The sequence below is a fragment of the Aplysia californica genome, unplaced genomic scaffold (assembly GCF_000002075.1).
Source record: "Aplysia californica isolate F4 #8 unplaced genomic scaffold, AplCal3.0 scaffold00435, whole genome shotgun sequence".
NCBI lineage: Eukaryota > Metazoa > Mollusca > Gastropoda > Aplysiida > Aplysiidae > Aplysia > Aplysia californica.
This window is the reverse complement of record NW_004797705.1, coordinates 294,441-310,900: the sequence shown is the minus strand read 5'-3', so window position 1 is coordinate 310,900 and position 16,460 is coordinate 294,441. Positions and strand designations below refer to the sequence as shown.

The following is a 16,460-nucleotide window of genomic DNA, read 5'->3' as shown; positions in this document are numbered from 1 at the left end:
ATGTATAATGTATTCGACTTCCTGAATCAAAAGTAGTTTGCTTTCAAATGAGAGGAATTTCCATTTCTTTGAGGCCATACCAAAGAAATGCTGAAAAATTCTAGGAAAATACAGTGGGTGTCGCATTCAACGAGAAGTCGGCTCCAACGAGGCAATCCTTAATCCCCGATTTCTTCCTCAATATCTCTTTGCAAATGTACATCAGCTCCAGTGAGGTTGCAAACAGACTGAAGTTGCTTTCAACGAGGTCGCGATAACAAAATAAAAGCAATTAGCGGCCCCAAAAGCGAAGAATTCTTCTCCTTTCTCTCCATCTCACACGAAGCACAAAAGGCCCATTATCGATTCCCAACACATTGTATTGCTAGATCTAGTGTGCCTCCTAATATGGGCCCCAAAGCCAACAGGATGGACGCTGGATGGGTAGGTCTGATCGAGACCTTCATTTTTTTCAATTTTCTTGACTTCCCCTGATCAGAAAATCCAAGCTCCCGCCTTTACGTTATGTAGATCTAGGCCTAGATGTGAGAAGGTATGTTTCCACACGAGAAATGTTCCAGAAAAAAAATATTTTAAAATGCAGAAATGACTGTCAGAACACAGCTCAATCCCGCGCACACTGATGCTGTTTGAGATTTTCGTCATCAGGGGGAACGACCGTTTTAATTACTGGTACTTGGTACATCGTGTAATAAAAATAACTTGTCTCCTTTCTTTACTTCAGCTTTAGTCACGTTCAACGAGAGATCGGATCCAACGAGGACAACAAGCCGGTCCCGGCAACCTCATTGAATGCGACACCCAGTGTACACCGAACTCTACCAAGCGCACGCTGCGCTAAAACTAAAAAGTCAGATTAGTTCAAATGCACGCCTGTGTCACCTATCATCTATGACATATTGTTTGCCGAACAAGTTGTGTTGCTGTGTATAGCCTAGCATACGGCAACGTTTGATTCCACAGACCAGATTACGTAGATCCATTATCAAGACTAGCTTATCATTGTAATACTGACCAGTAGCCGGGAGAGAAATGACTGAGTACTGTGACATGTTTGTATCTGTACTACTGACTACTGACAGTCGACGCCAGGACCGTTTGTAAACCCTCCACCCAGACATACGCGCACACACACACACAGTCACACATCATACGTGCGCTGGCCGCCAGTCAGACCCCAACAAATGCAAAGACATGTGTGCGTGCCATCAACGAGTGTGTTGGTATAAAAGAAGGCCGCTGATTGGTCTCATAAGATATAAACAATAGGCTAAGCGAATAATGGTTCCCGATGCAGATGCCATGGACAGCTTCCAGAAAAAGATAAAGATCATTGCGGGAGATAAATGAGTGAAACCACATCAGTAGGGGCTGTTCACCAAGAAAGTGATTTCTTTGAATCCGAGCTTGCTCATTTATCTGTTCATTGAAATCAAGTTATTTTTATTGATTTTAATGAATAAAAAAAAACAGGGTATCCATCTCCTTTCGTTGAATCCGATTTCCACAGTAGCAATGGTGTTAGGCACAAATGGGCCAACTCCAACTCCATTAAACAGTTTTAAGACTCTCCAATAGAAAATTATTCCTGGGAGGTGACCTATCAGTGCTGACACCACTTGTGTGCATCCAGTCTACAAAAATGCCTCTTTGAGTCAACAGAAAAGGAGGAGAAAAAGAAAAAGAAATCACATTTAGCCTGGCTGCCATTGCAGTGACGGACAGAAATCTAAACATTTCAATCGGAGTCACTATCTACATTAAAATCGTGAAAGATAGAGGAGACTTGAGAACGTAGCTGTGCCAGTTTGGCCTCCAGATTGGCAGCGGTGACGTTGGACTGAGAGGAAGGACTCGGCACACCAGGGACAGAATACATCAAAGGGCTGGAAGACAGATCGCCCAACTCAGATTTCTTAGCTGATCCTGGTCCAGATGTGGCAGCAGATTTTACGCCAGGTTCAAATCCCCTGTCATTTCCATTCTGCTTTCTCCATGGAGATCTTCCTTGCAGCTGGATGCCCTGTTTGACAGGAGAGAAAGAGTCGCTGTGATTGGGGGCAAAATCAACATCCTCATCCTCCAGATCAACCATGACGGGCGGCTGTGCTGTTTCCAAAGAGTCCTCACTCTCACCAAAGCTCATCCTCACCTGCTCCAGACTTTCACTTACAATTTTATTCACTGCATTTTGTGTCTTATCTCTCACTGGTGTGGCTGCATTTGTGGACTGCCGACTAGCACCGTTATCAAATGTCACAAAATTTGAACTTCTTAAGCTTGTATTGGGAAGGGCACTGGTTTGTAGCAGGCTTCCTGAAAGGCTCCCATAACTTGTGAAGGAAAAATCACCAAGGTCAAGAATATCACTGTCACTCTCCTCTTCTTTATCACTTACGAACGTATCAAACCTTCGATTGTTTGTAGAGCTAGCAGTTGGTGAGGAAGCAGTAGGGACAGTGATGGCATTGGATGAGAACACGGGGGCCGGAGACGTTTCTTCAGCACTGGCTTCCCCATCACCAGGAGGGCGAGCTGGGATTCTGCTCGGAGTCAGGGAGCTACGTTGAGCTGGACCCTCACCCCAGACTTCTGCAAGAGACGGTGACAGCTGGTGAAGCGGGGAATCTGCAGGCGTGGGACTGCTGGAGCTTACTGGAGAGCCTCTGTCCCCAGCTGAGGGCAGCATACTGTCAGGAAACTGGGCTGGACTGACAGCTGTGCCAATAGCTTCATTCCTACCATGCCCATCTAGAGCAAAAGTCAAAGGCGCTGATTGGACAAAAGACTCTCTACTTTGATTCAGTAGCGGAAATTTCGTTGAGAGAATATCATCCGTATTTCCATCTCCTTCAGAATTGTCCAGCTGATCATGAACAGATTCATTATCCTCTGAATGTTCTGCATCACTAACGGGGGAAATAACATTTTCAAGACTTTGTTCAAATGTCCCCCTGTCGGAGGACGCCGCAGCAGCAACTGTGCCAGATCCTGCACCCCAGAGCCCAGCGTTGTGGGGAGTGCTGTCTTCACTACTAAGACCAGCACTGTGGACTGCCCTTGGTGTCTTCACCGCTGGACTGTCACTCTGCCGAGACTGGTTGGTGACTAGGGTCATTCCTCTCGGTGGACCTCCTGAAATTTAAAAAAAAACAACAACGGCTGTTTAAGGACATGAAGAGAAGGTTACGCCGTACTACATTCAATGACAATACAATTAAAAAACTGGACCATAAAACATACCATTTATTAACAAATAATGTGCGAAATGCTACACTGGAAACAAATAGAGAAATTACCTCACCTGGCACCTAAAGAAATGATGAACAATCTATGAACCAATCATGGCTTGATTTGTCACAATGTCCTCGTTCGTAACAAGTAAGATGTGAAGGAGAAAAACAATCAATTTTATCCTTCTTAGAGCTCTCCAAGATCAATACAAAACCTAGAAGTTATGACATAATAAAAGAGCCATGAGAAGATTGAGAACAGCAGGATACTTGACTGACCCGATGTGGAAGCTGAGCTATGGGGGGTGACACGGAGAGGACTGCGTGTTAGAAGATCACGAGAAACAAAGGCAGCACCATCTGGAATAAATTACAGTTAACGGTTAACTTCATTTTAAAATGAATGTACGCCACTGTTTGTACATCACTGACATGCATAACAAACATTATCAGGGCATAAAATACCTATACAATGCTCCTTCCATAGGGTGTGGTCTGAAACAACTCTTTTCTTCTCTTTGAAAGACTTAAAAGCTTACAAACTATGACGGTACCTGTACAGACTTCTGAATTTTTTTAGCCTTCAAAATTAGCAAAGCTTGCAACAACCAACCTCAATAATATTTTAATTTATTATCCTGCGAAGAAACACACTGAACATAATGAAGAGCTATTAACAAAATGAACATTTCAGTTTGATTGCTTAGGTTCAAGCATGTTTTGAAAGTAAAGCCTTGAAAGTTGTAAAAACACTTGAAGTGAAGGGCATAATCAAACAGTTTATACCTTTCATCATACACAAAAGAATCTATTGGCATAAACAAATAAAATGAAAGGCATAAGAAAAACAGTCTATAAATATAAACAAAATAAATTATTGGTATATATGCAAACTTACAGTATAAGCACAAACGAAAACTATAAATACACGCTAAACAATTAGAACAGCAATCAAATAAATTATTAGAATTAGAACTTAGTACAAGCAAAACAACCTATCAAAATATAAAAATAAAATACCTGTATAAGCATAGTCTAGTTCACTAGAATAAAATATAGATATAAACAGAACAATCTGGTATAATAAAAAATTTAACTACAAGTAGGGTATTACAAAAAAATCTACAGTCAAACCTGTGTAAGACGGCCATCCATTGTCAAGGAGAAAAGTGACCGTATAAGACAGGTGGCCATCTTAGGCAGGACTGATCAAGATGAAGAAAACAAACCATTCCCATCTGAGGTCCCAATCGAAAGTAGCCGCATTGTTGTTGGTGGTGGTGGTGGTGTTGGTGGTGGTGGTTTGTATTTTGTTTGTAATTTTTATTTGTTGCTGATTTTGCACAAGGGTGACAATAAAACGAAATGTATCAGACTAGGAAGACCGAGTGCCATGTTAAAACAAACACATGTGTCGCCACCACTTGGAGAACGAGCGTTCATGTTGACGTCCTTTGTTACTTTGTTACAGACTGGGTAAACAGTGACCACTCATCTCACTTACGATTAGTGTAAGAGTTCTGGGCGGGGCTTATGGGTTATGAGGGATCACATGCTTATCTCACCAGCAGCTGAAAATTGGTACCTATTGGTCAACAGTGGGAGGGGCCTCCGCAACATGATCGGTTGGAGGGACTACCTAACAACAACGACAGGTGATTGAATTATGACGGCTCGCCCACAACGCTAGGGGCCAATGCACAATTTATGACAAAACGTAATGGAGTCACTAAGGTGTCTTTCTAATCAGGTATTATTGCTTAGTGTGATAGGGGTTGTGTACTAAAATATGGTGGCAGGGTTCCTGCCATGAACTTCCCATCAAATTCAAGGAGGTTTCAAGGAGGTTTCAAGGAGAAATTTTTAAAATTCAAGGAGATTTGGTCAAAAAATTCATGACGAAAGCCTATTTACTATTTCCGAAGGCCTACACTTGTCCGAAAGGAACCATATCATAGTTTCGATTTTCCTACAAAAACTGTTCCATGGGTGACTGCCAACCCGGCTTCTCAATTTTCCAGGCGGTTGGGGGGTGGGGGGGGGGGCCTCATCCATTCTCCAGGGGCATGTTACATAACAATGACAGTGCAAGCTCCATTTATATATATATATATTATATATAATATACACACACACACGTGGCACGCACCCATGTAGGTACATTATATCCAGTCAACAACATGTCAGTGTGGCACTGGGATACTGTGTGACAGGTATTTCAGTCTGTTCTTACTTACTTATATTTTCCCCTCATCATATTCACCTATATTAACTATATAAAAATGAATCTTGCATTGAGCCAGAGAAAAGGTCTAGAACCAGAATATCCACTGTCAAGAACCAGTTTAGGTGTCAAAGTTTATATAATAAACGTGAAAGACAAATATTATTGCTCTAACTCAAAGTAGAGCAATAACATGAATGGCTCAGTGTGAGAGGTGTAAGAACTGAGGGGGCGGCAAGATGCAGTGACACTGAAAATCTGCAAATCTTGAACAGAAAGCTAAAATAATATAGAATACACAATCAATGAAACGGGAACCCTTTAGTTACAAAAACACGGCTTACAAGGTTTGAGTATGACAGATCCCGATTCCACACAAGGCCTGCACCAATGCGCGCTGTGCAGAGAGCTCTAGATAGTAGTAATCAAAATTCTGAAAAGTAAAATCTGCTTCCAAGTTCAGTTTTTGCCATCCGGTGTTGCCTTCAACCTCAGCCCCCCCCCCCCCCCCCTTCCCCCGCGTGTGTCTTAAAAAAAAAAAAAGAATAATCCCCCCATTTCCGAGTCCTATTCTTCCCAGCGCTCAGACTAAGCACGAACTTTGGTGACCTCAACCATCGCCGATACTCACGATGTGACAAAAACGCACAGGTTCAATGACCGGTCACGACGGCGAGCCCGACAAAAAGCTTTCTTTTTCTTTCTGTTTTTTTCACAAGTGACAGCACAGGACAAACGAATTGTTTTCATGGCGGCAAAGCGTTTGTAAAACAGAACCTGCATGTTACAAATGTGGCGCTATCAGACTACTTTAGGCCCTACCGGCAAATTTCTTGGTGGTAACGAAAGCGAAAGCAGATCTTGATTTTCCAGATTGAGCTTCGGTATCGCAAATACACTTCCACTTGTTGCCGCCATAACCGCCTGTGCGCGAGTAACGTACTCTCGGGCTGGGAACGGCCGAATGAATTACATCACAACCAAGGACGTTATCGGATTTGGTTTTCAAATATTCGAGAACGTTTATGTATTTTCCCGGGTCTTTCACGGGGCATTTTACAGATTTCTTAAAATTCCCGTTGCATTCCGCGTCTCGGCGATTTTTTTCAAATTGTTGGGTAATTCCAGGGGCCCCCGGGATTCCCGGGGCCTGGCAGTCACCCTGTACATGTGTTCCTGTCCGATCTGGCAAAATTCAAGCAGTTTTCAAGGAGATTTTTCCTAGAACGCAAATTCAAGGAGTTTTCAAGGAGATTTTTTCTTGAAAGCAAATTCAAGCAGTTTTCAAGGACTCCTTGAATTCAAGGAGGCCGCGGGAACCCGGCTGCGTTGGACAGGTGCCCGTTTTACACAGTTAAATTATATAGAAAAAATGCAAGGGGGGAAATGGAAAGTGGCCGTTTGTGCAGGTGGCTGTCTTATAGAGGTGGCCGTCAGGGCAGGTTTGACTGTACTAGCAATAACAAACTAAAAACTATCAATAAACTTAAAGCAATACTAAAAGACAAGAAAATAATCAAAATAGATAACCAATATTTCTAACAGCACAAACAAATCTATCAGCAGAAAGAAAACAAGCCTCAACTCACCTAACTGTCCAGGAGAGAACGATTCCTCTTCCTTGTGAGACAGGAGAGGGCTCAGCAGGTCTCCCAAACGGTCTGGACTTGCATCTCCCTCATCCAAGCCTAAGACATCAGCCACAATCTGAACAACCAGAAAAAGAAAAGATTGGGTTGCACTAAAATAAGGCCCATCTAGACAGAAACATGTCATTTGAAAGGCAGAGCTGGGTGGAGGAAAGAAATTGACAAACAGAAATACAAAAGTGAAAGAGCCACTGTCACTGCCAAATATTAGTGCTCCATAACCAGGGCTATGAGGATGATGAAGACATTCACTGTTATGCTGGAAGTGATCATGGTCAAAATGAACCAAGAACCTTTTGTCAAGTGTCTTTATGCCGCCTCATTTTTTTTCTTTCTTTAGACCAGCAAACTCACTAAAGACTGAAAATAGGAAAAACTTCCCAATATGGCAGAATAAACAGAGTCAACTCAGGGTGGCTTTTTTTCCCAAGTTGGATCATTTGTTTTCAAAGAATGTTGTAGAACTTGTATAATATTGCATAAAACACAAAGTTCAGCAGGCTATGATATACACCAATCAAGAGGACACTTAAAGCCCTTTCCAGCCACGTATAACATGCTTGGTCAAAATGAATGTTTCTCACTTAGATTTTGTTAAAAGAAGTCAACTTCTGCTATAACAGGTACTTGAGAATTTGCCTTGTAAATAACATGTGTCACAATGCAGTAGAATCGGGTGCTCGTCAATGTTTGGGCAGGTGGAGTTATTGGTATCATCTTTAAGTCTGTCCATTTGCCTTACTTTTGATGGAAAAAAATATCCATATATCTTGGATACAAGTCAAGATATTGGTGATTGAAGGAGCTGGGGGTCGGCTGCTACCAGAGTCAACTCAGGGTGAGAAAATGGCCGCCAAAGTTGAGAGTCTATGGAAACTAAAAATTTATATCTTTTATGCCTTTAATCAATTTTTTTCAGTATAATCCACACAAAAAGGCATGAAAGGTGTTGAGTCAAAAAACCAAAATTCGATAAAAATTCCCACACCTGCGGAAAAATGCCAGTTTCTTGACTCATTATTTTGACGAGCACCTGATTTCACCACGCTGCTTCACATACATTTAATCATTCATCTTGTACAGAACCAATAAGTATCACAAGTCAAATTTCAACATTCCTGAAGAAGATCTGAACTACTTACAGAATCTGCTAGGGCATTCATTGCTTTTTCGCTGGCAGTGGAACTTTTTGGCTTGGATTCAGCAGACTGGGCATTCATCTTGCTTTTCTTTACAATCTGCTTAGAACAAAATCAAAATCACAGTATAAAACATCTCAAATCGAGTGTAAAAAATTTAGCGCTTGTGGGGGTTAGAAACACAAAAGAAATATTAAGCAGAATTTATTTATACTATTGCGGATATTATGTTCTAAAAGGACACTAAGAATATTCAATCTTGACACATTAGAATGATGAAGCACATATCACTAGAGCACCAATCCTTATTGTGGCACTCTTTATCTTGCATGAGGCTTAGTCTTTAACATATACACAAAACAATCTACATTAGGTACACTTTAGTCACACCATACAACTGAGTTTTACTACACTACAGATCAGCATATCAGTCACATTTTCCTATGAATAGTTTAGAACAAAGAATTCACTGAACAATCATAGGAGAACACTGTATCAAAGAATCCATCAACCACCTGTGGACTTTGGACCTGAGCAATAAAATGCTCTTATAAAAACATTAAATCTTTGATTACGGATTGTTACCAGAGTGGCGTTTTTTGCTCTGCGTTTCAGCAGCTCCCAACTAAACTGGCGTTTTGGGGGTACAAAGTTTGTCAACCTAAAGATCTGCACCTTGTCCTGTGCTACAGTTACTACGTATTTCCCCCATATTATGATTTTTCTGTACAATTACAAATAGGTTGCAAATCCATCAATGTCTAACCGAACTATAACCGTTTTAACGTAACAACCTTTCTGCCTGAGACCCTAATATTGTGGACTCCCTTGCATGTTGAAAGGAATTCATAGACAATTGAACAGGAACAATCACTAGTGTGACAGTGAGTCAAAAACAGCCTACCCCAGCTTGAGAAGAGGAAGCAGACTCGGCTTTCCTGTGGCTGTCTTTCCCCCGAGTCTCCAATGTTTCCCTCAGCACTGACCCGGGCGTGTTGTGGCTGGTGGGTCTCACTGTGCCAGCTCCAGGGTGGCCTGCCTGGAGTTTACCTGGCACGCCTCGAGCCTGCTTCACTTTGTTCTTTTTGCTGGAAGGAAAACAAAAGCAAAATAATACACAGTTGCTGTTGTTGTAGTTGGTGATAGTAGTTTTGTCTTTGCTGTGTTTTTGTTGAGTGCTAATTTGAGGGCAAGTTCTCCCTTCAAGGATGGTCACATTCCACCGAGAACAGGTTTACTTTTCCCTTCCAAATGGCTACATTTATGAGATATTGACATCTCATATCTCCCGAGCATACATTACTAAGAATTAGAATATAGAGAGGGAAACAAAACATTTACATTTAAAGAAAATACAGTAATAAGACAAAAGTACCAAGCTTGTAAACTGGGATGACTCCATTTCAGATGAACAGGTTTTGTTGACAACATAAGAAAGTAGATTGTCCAAAACACAGATAAGGACAAACAACAACAAAGCAGTGTTCAAATAAAGAACAAAGGCATTACTGAGGGTTGAGTAATACTGCAGTGAACAGACTCAAGCCTACAATATAACAACACACAGTAACAATAGCCACACTTTACTAGAACACATATTGGACAGGTCAATCTTCTTACCTCGAAGCATGAGAACCAGATGAAGACTTTCTAGGCACCAGTCCACCAAAATCCACAGACTTCTGTGGCCTTGTCACTTTCCTGGCCTGCTGGACCTGAGCCTCCAACTGACTGGCAAGACGTGATGGGCCATCAGGACTCTCTGGATACACATTTCTTTGTTAGGTTCATGTTACAGAAAAGTTTATATATCAGCTGGATATAGGCCATTTGTATATATACTGCACAGGAGAAGTGAGACAGATGGGGAAAAAAATCAAGGAAGGAAAAGAAGTAGGACCGAAACATACAAGCGACACCTCCAAATCAACCGTCTCTCCATTCAGTTTTGACAACTATCGAGTTAAGACCAGCACTCCGCAAAGCTGAAATTCACAGGGTCTGTAACTTTTCAACTCATCACTGTCACTTTAAAAAAGTTGCTTGCCTTCAAACTTTTTTGACTATTGCCCGTTAAGACTAACTTGACTTTTCAGTAAAGTCATGGGGGAAAACAAGGATGTCATCAAATTCAAATCATCAAAAATAAGGGGGTACTCCTGACACAAGAACCAAAAAGATGAGAAATACAATAATAAGATCTGATAACAGGTGTTCAGTCAAAAGGCAAGTCAATGCCCATCCCAAAATTCAAGAGAAACATGTTCCATGAAGAAAATAATAAACTGACATTTTACGCTAAGGGTTCCAAAAACACATTATTTCACAGTCCAATTATTATAAAGCCATAAAGTATGACCAGAAAAAAAAAAAAAGAGTGCACACACAAGAAAGACAATGGTCTCACTATAGACATGTATTCGTACTATATACACAACTCCCTGAACATGAGGACCTTTCATAAATAGCAATATATTCTTCATCTAGTTTTTAAATGTTATATATATCATTAAAACTGTGCGGAAACTTGCAACCCAATCAGCAGAACTATGAGACTAACTTCTGGATCCTGTGCTGCTATTTGAAAAGCAATAATTCTGAAAGAACTGTCAAAGATAATTCTTTCCAAACTCATCCAGTAGAACAAAACATAATGGAAGAGTAAAGAGTAAAGGCTGCCAGTGGCAACCTTTAACCAGCTTTTAAGCCTGTACCATAATGGATAATAATAATAATAATAATAATAATAATAATAACAATAATAATACCTTGTCCGTCAATGTCTGACAATGACCAATACATCCACAGAGAAGAATATTTCTCCAGCAAAACAGAAAAATTAGAAGAATTAAAGGTTAAGATTATTTGCAGCTTCTGCTGTGGCCGAAGAGAACAATTCTGGAAGAGAAAAGTTTGCCACATTTTGAACATTTTTGTTCAAAGCTTCACTTCCACCTGTGGATGTGCACAGCTTGCGGGCTTCTCTCTTAGATTCACGATTTCTTATTTGTGAAGCCTCAGATGATTAATGGACACTGCAACAGCATTTACCTGAGGCACTGTCCAACAAGTGTGATAATCTCGTCGGCATGGCCCCTTCCAGGCCCTCTCTCACCGCAGTTCCACGGGGCGTGCTGTCAGCGCCAGAAGGGAAGTTCATAGGCACCGCACCATCCGGTGTATTGGACGTCAGACCCAAGTTCAGAGGCTAGGAAATAAACATGCCACGTGAGAAGAACCAAAAAGGTTTATTTTCTGTAGCAAGTCTCAGCAGCATATCATAAGTATTTCATAAGTACATGTCTCCAGCTCTTGCTCAAATATTGACCACACTTAAAAAACATTTACTTGTAGACATACTTTTCCCAATTGCTCCTGTTAACATACTGTACACTCTCATTTCAAATGAAGAAAAGAAATGAAGAAAACCATGTCTTCGCAGCCGAGCGATTAGTGAGTTCTGACACACAATTAATGTCAAGCAAGAGTCAGTGACACAGGGCGGTCACTAGGGCGTGACTTTGAGCAAGACACTATAACCCAAGCTAAAAAAACAGGGCGCTGCACTGTGGTGGCCAGCAATGGCATGTTTGCAGTACATCTCTGTTTCATTATGTGTGTATCTAAATATTTGTGTGCTTACATATCATATTTATGTAGCCTATGTATAATATGTTAAGCCTTGTAACCCAAATTTCCAAGTGGGAATCGGTAACAGTGGAGTTGTTGTTTTTATGTATTCACTTATTTATTTATTATAGAAGTCACTGATACAAATATTTTCAATAATTTAAGAAACACTCCTCCAATAATCCAATAATAACAAGCAATTTTTCCAGACTAAGCAATACTATACACTACTTTCAAAATGTAATGTAAACCTTGCGTAGAATGTACAAAGTGCTTCCTAGAAGGTCCTACTGGATGGGGCAAACCAGGAAAAGATAACGTAATTAACAAAAACACAAAATCAGTTGTTGATCATTGAACCATGATAAAAAAATAGTTACGGCAAAAAGCATTAAAGTTGAAGAAAAGTACATTGGGGTTGGGGACAGAGAAAGAAAAGAGAACATTCAAAAATTATTTTTTTTAAGTGTCACAGAAGTGGGACCTATTGGTGGCATCCCATAAGAAACTAAAAAAAGAGAGATATATAGAAATCAGTCACTCACGGTATACTGATGTTCATCTCTTGCGCTTCTACGGGCTGGTTGATTCTGAAGCAATTTTTGCAAACGCTGAACCAACTTGGTCAACTCAGGAATTACTTCTTTTGACATGTTATTACTGGGGAAACCAAATGGGGTTGTTTTTTTAATATCAAAATATCAGCAAAACTATCAGCAAATGCATTCTGTTGCCTTTATAATTTCAAGTAACACACAATTCTGGGTATTCGTTTCAACTAATTTAAGAGAACACTTCTAACTTTGCTTATTATTTCCTTTTACTCCAAGGCAGAAATCTTGCGGGGTATCACATATTAAGATATAACAGTGGAGTCCTCATAAACCAAAATCTACAGGTCTGCGAGATTGGTTTAGCCATTTTTTCAGTTTAGCCAGATTAGTCAAACAGCAGACAAAAAAAGGGGAACATTTTCGTTCAGTTCACTTCTGTATTCAGATTTAAGCAAACTCCTCTGTATTATAGTTACAAAGTTTAACCATACTAAAGCAGTAGCAAATATATATATACGTTCTTCTTTTTCTTCTTCCTCGTTCTCGAATATGTATACGTATATGTAGTGCATGGTCCCACAAAATTTCCTTCTTCCTCCTTTTCAGCCCGTTGCTGTCATCATCAATTTTGGTACATAGGGGCAACTCTAGCTGTGTACCAACCATAATCCACAGTGAGAACAGCCCTTCAAATAACACAACTTCCCATTTCTAGACAAGACTGCCACTTTTTGGAGTCCCAAATGCTTAACTCAAAGGTGTACAGAGAATCCATAAGGCAAAAAAATAAGTTTTGGTCATTTAGATGTACCCTACGCATGGTGCTTTCTCACTTCACTATGAACTGTATCACATGGTCTTTCTGTGGAAATATACTGGTACACCATTTGTACATAATGTTTTCAACCTGATAGATCCATGCCAAAACAGTAATAAGCACCAAATACTAGAGAATGGGTTCAATCTTCTAAATGCCTGAGCCTAAATCCAGCAATGTATCAGAAAGTGGACAGCTTCTATTTTCCCTTTCATTATACCTGAAAATCCATATAGAAAATGTTATTGCAAGTTGCCACCAGTGCAAGTCAGTGAAGAATGAGGCTCCATGGAGTAAACATTGTTTGCGTCTAATCTCAATGACAAACCAAGCATTTCAGATAGATTGTAAGAGCTGATGGAGGAGAAGTGAGTTAACAGAGGAAAAGGACAAAAAACTTTCTACTGCCTCTGTAAACCTATATTTATGTAGACCCTATATCTGTAGAGACCATCATCACTACATAAATTGCTACCTCATAATTAATAAGTTCTGTCTGACATTTTTGGCCGTTATGAGTTATTAAGACCATGAGGTCAGAAAGCAAATGCTCTATCTGCTCTATCAAAATTGTAAAAATATTCGTAGTCGTTACCAAGATATTCAAAGAACTGCATTAAAAAAAGCATGACATATTGTGAAACTAAAAAATTTTGATATCAAATTTCTCAAAACTAGGTACTGAGCAGATAGAACTTTGTAATTCTGAGGTAGCGCAATGGTTACCACCCCTGGAAGTGCAAAAAAAATTCAATACAAATTATTTTCACGACAAACCAGAGTGAGAAGACAGCAGAAGAATGGCACAGTTACCTTATGTTCTTAGTGCTACTCTGCAGCGCATGGTGCTCTTTCAGTTGATGTCTCAGTTGCGGAGCCTGTTCAGTCACATTAGGCAGGGGCTCTGTATCAACACAAACAACAAAGTCATTTATCACAACATGGCCAGGAAGAAAGAGGACATAAACATACTTTTCAATGTGTTTTTTTCAGCCACTTTTTTGACAAAGATGATCATATTAACTGCAGTACTCTCATAATAAAGTTTTTAAAAATATTAATAATAGAGAGGGTTTTATGGCGCTCGCAACAGCATAAGGTCATATGAGCGCCAAGGGATGGGTGTCAACAGAGAAGTCTTTACAGGGAATCAGACTTATAGACTGCTCACCTCTTTAGCTTCAACAGCACAAGGTCTTCTTCGACAATCAAGGCACCCCAAAATAGCAGGTCACAAGGGAGTGACAAACATAGAAAAGAAGTAGAGGAAAATGACAATAGTAAGGATCAGGAAAGAAAAAGCAGCAGTTCCCTGTTGTAGATCAGGCACAGTTATGAGCGTGACATGAGTCAGCCCATTTACAATTCTACTTTGCTTGAACGAAATATGTCCCCCCTTTGGGAATGGCCTAAAGACACTTCAGTCAGTGGCACTGCCCCGGGGGGTAAAGTTTTCAGAGACATAGCAATGCGAAATACAATAAAGAGAGAATGGCAGTGATTGATAGTCAATAAACAAAAGACAGAGAATATGCTGAGAGACATCAACCTTGAACTTGAATCAACAATTTTATATAAGACATCACGCACACAATCCGTCCACAACAGAGGACTGCCATCTCACCAGATTCTAACTGTTCCTTGTACAGTTTCAGGCAAATGTTCCACAGCTGCAGCACAGATGGCAAGTTGACCTTCCCACCAATATACACACTCTCAATCTCATTCTGAGAACACGCAAAATATGCATTCTACAAAAAAGGGATTTAACATTTTATAAAATCAAAATCTTTCAAGTCAAAATCTTCATCAGAGTGTTCCAAATCTAAGATCCCAACATTCCATCCAAAGTAATGATAGACCTTGGCTCTTGGCCTGAGGTCCAAACTCAGGGATCTCCACCAAAGACCACTATAGTGAAGATAGCTGACATTTTTGACTGCACATTACTCTTAATACAACATACTTTTTAGTGGATCATTATTACTATTGGCTAAGTATAGCAAATAAGAAACATCAGTCTGCACCTTCTGCTAGTCATAAAACACCAAATGCCGTACACCTTCTAAAAGTTCAGCTTTTCCTCGTTACAGTGGTGTAAGTTGTTTATATGTCCAATTATCAGGAGCTGGAGAATCGCCGACGAAAGCGAAGTCCCTCGCGGTAAGAATGCGTGGTCGGCCGGTTAAAAAATTGACACGCGTGCATTCAAATGCTACGCGGAACGAGCGATGATTAAATACTGTCTTTTCATTGGCGGAGAACTGTAGAGCTCTAAACGGGCTTTTCCATGGTATATATTTGGCCTTTGGTGTTTAAATAGAAAGCTTTTAAAAATGCTGTCAAAATGTTTAAAGATCACTTTTTACACAAAATATGTAAAATACCGGCTTGAAAAAGACTTTAATGAAAAGATCAGTTTATTTTCTATTAGAATACAGTAACCAGCTTGGAATTATTCTACATTGATCCTTCCGCGAGACACGGAAAGCATGTGACCCCGCATGCGGGGTACACTACAGTATAAGCCGACTCGCTCGCCACGTGGGCCGGTGCAGCGCCGGCCGGGTCAACGCTCGGTGTTTTTGTCGAAATAACGACAGATCATCGTTTTCAAGTGATAAAATACTGATTTGTAATGATCTCACAGTCTTGAAAAAAATTAGGCCCCATATATTTGTTATAGTGATTGTACTCTGTTAATGTGGAGATGTTTAGTGCACTTGGTACTCTTTTATTGTCTGTCAAACATGGGGTTGCAGCCAGTGACTGACTTTAACAAATTTGATCAAATTTTAAACAACTACCATTTTCTTTAACCGTTTCGCACTTACAGCGTTCGTATGCGCCCGCGCCGGTGACCCCCGCTCATCCCTATCGCCACGTGGGTGTTTATTTCGTTGCCGCGGGAGGCTTCTACTTTTAATATCATCAGAAGTTTCACTTAGCTATCTTTATAGAGGAAGAGTTCCGGTTTACTATGGTGTTTTTCTTGTTTCGCTAGCACAAAGAGTTACTTTTTGAGCGGGAACAAAAGTCGGAGGAGATTTTAGTTGTAAACACGCCATCATGTCTCTAGGATGCATGGATGCAAAGCTGCCTGATATGAGTACGGCAGAAACAAAATAAAAACACCCAAAGAAAAGTCTTTTAGGTGCTTTCAAGTTTCCACCAGAGGCTTCAATCTCTGTGAATGTGTTGTATTTCTTTTGTG

General features: G+C 40.4%; 1 protein-coding gene across 1 annotated transcript in view; it reads right to left on the bottom strand.

Annotated features, from left to right (window-relative positions):
* Window positions 1-730: 730 nt before the first annotated feature.
* LOC101862433 overlaps window positions 731-16,460 on the bottom strand; it is a gene marked incomplete in the record, with an annotated part of 29,255 nt that continues 13,525 nt past the window's right edge. Inside the window, 9 exon segments of the mRNA XM_013086093.2 lie at window positions 731-3,135; window positions 3,513-3,593; window positions 7,047-7,164; window positions 8,249-8,344; window positions 9,150-9,333; window positions 9,866-10,007; window positions 11,297-11,453; window positions 12,421-12,535; window positions 14,060-14,150. Coding sequence (XP_012941547.1) covers window positions 1,739-3,135; window positions 3,513-3,593; window positions 7,047-7,164; window positions 8,249-8,344; window positions 9,150-9,333; window positions 9,866-10,007; window positions 11,297-11,453; window positions 12,421-12,535; window positions 14,060-14,150 — 2,381 coding nt within the window.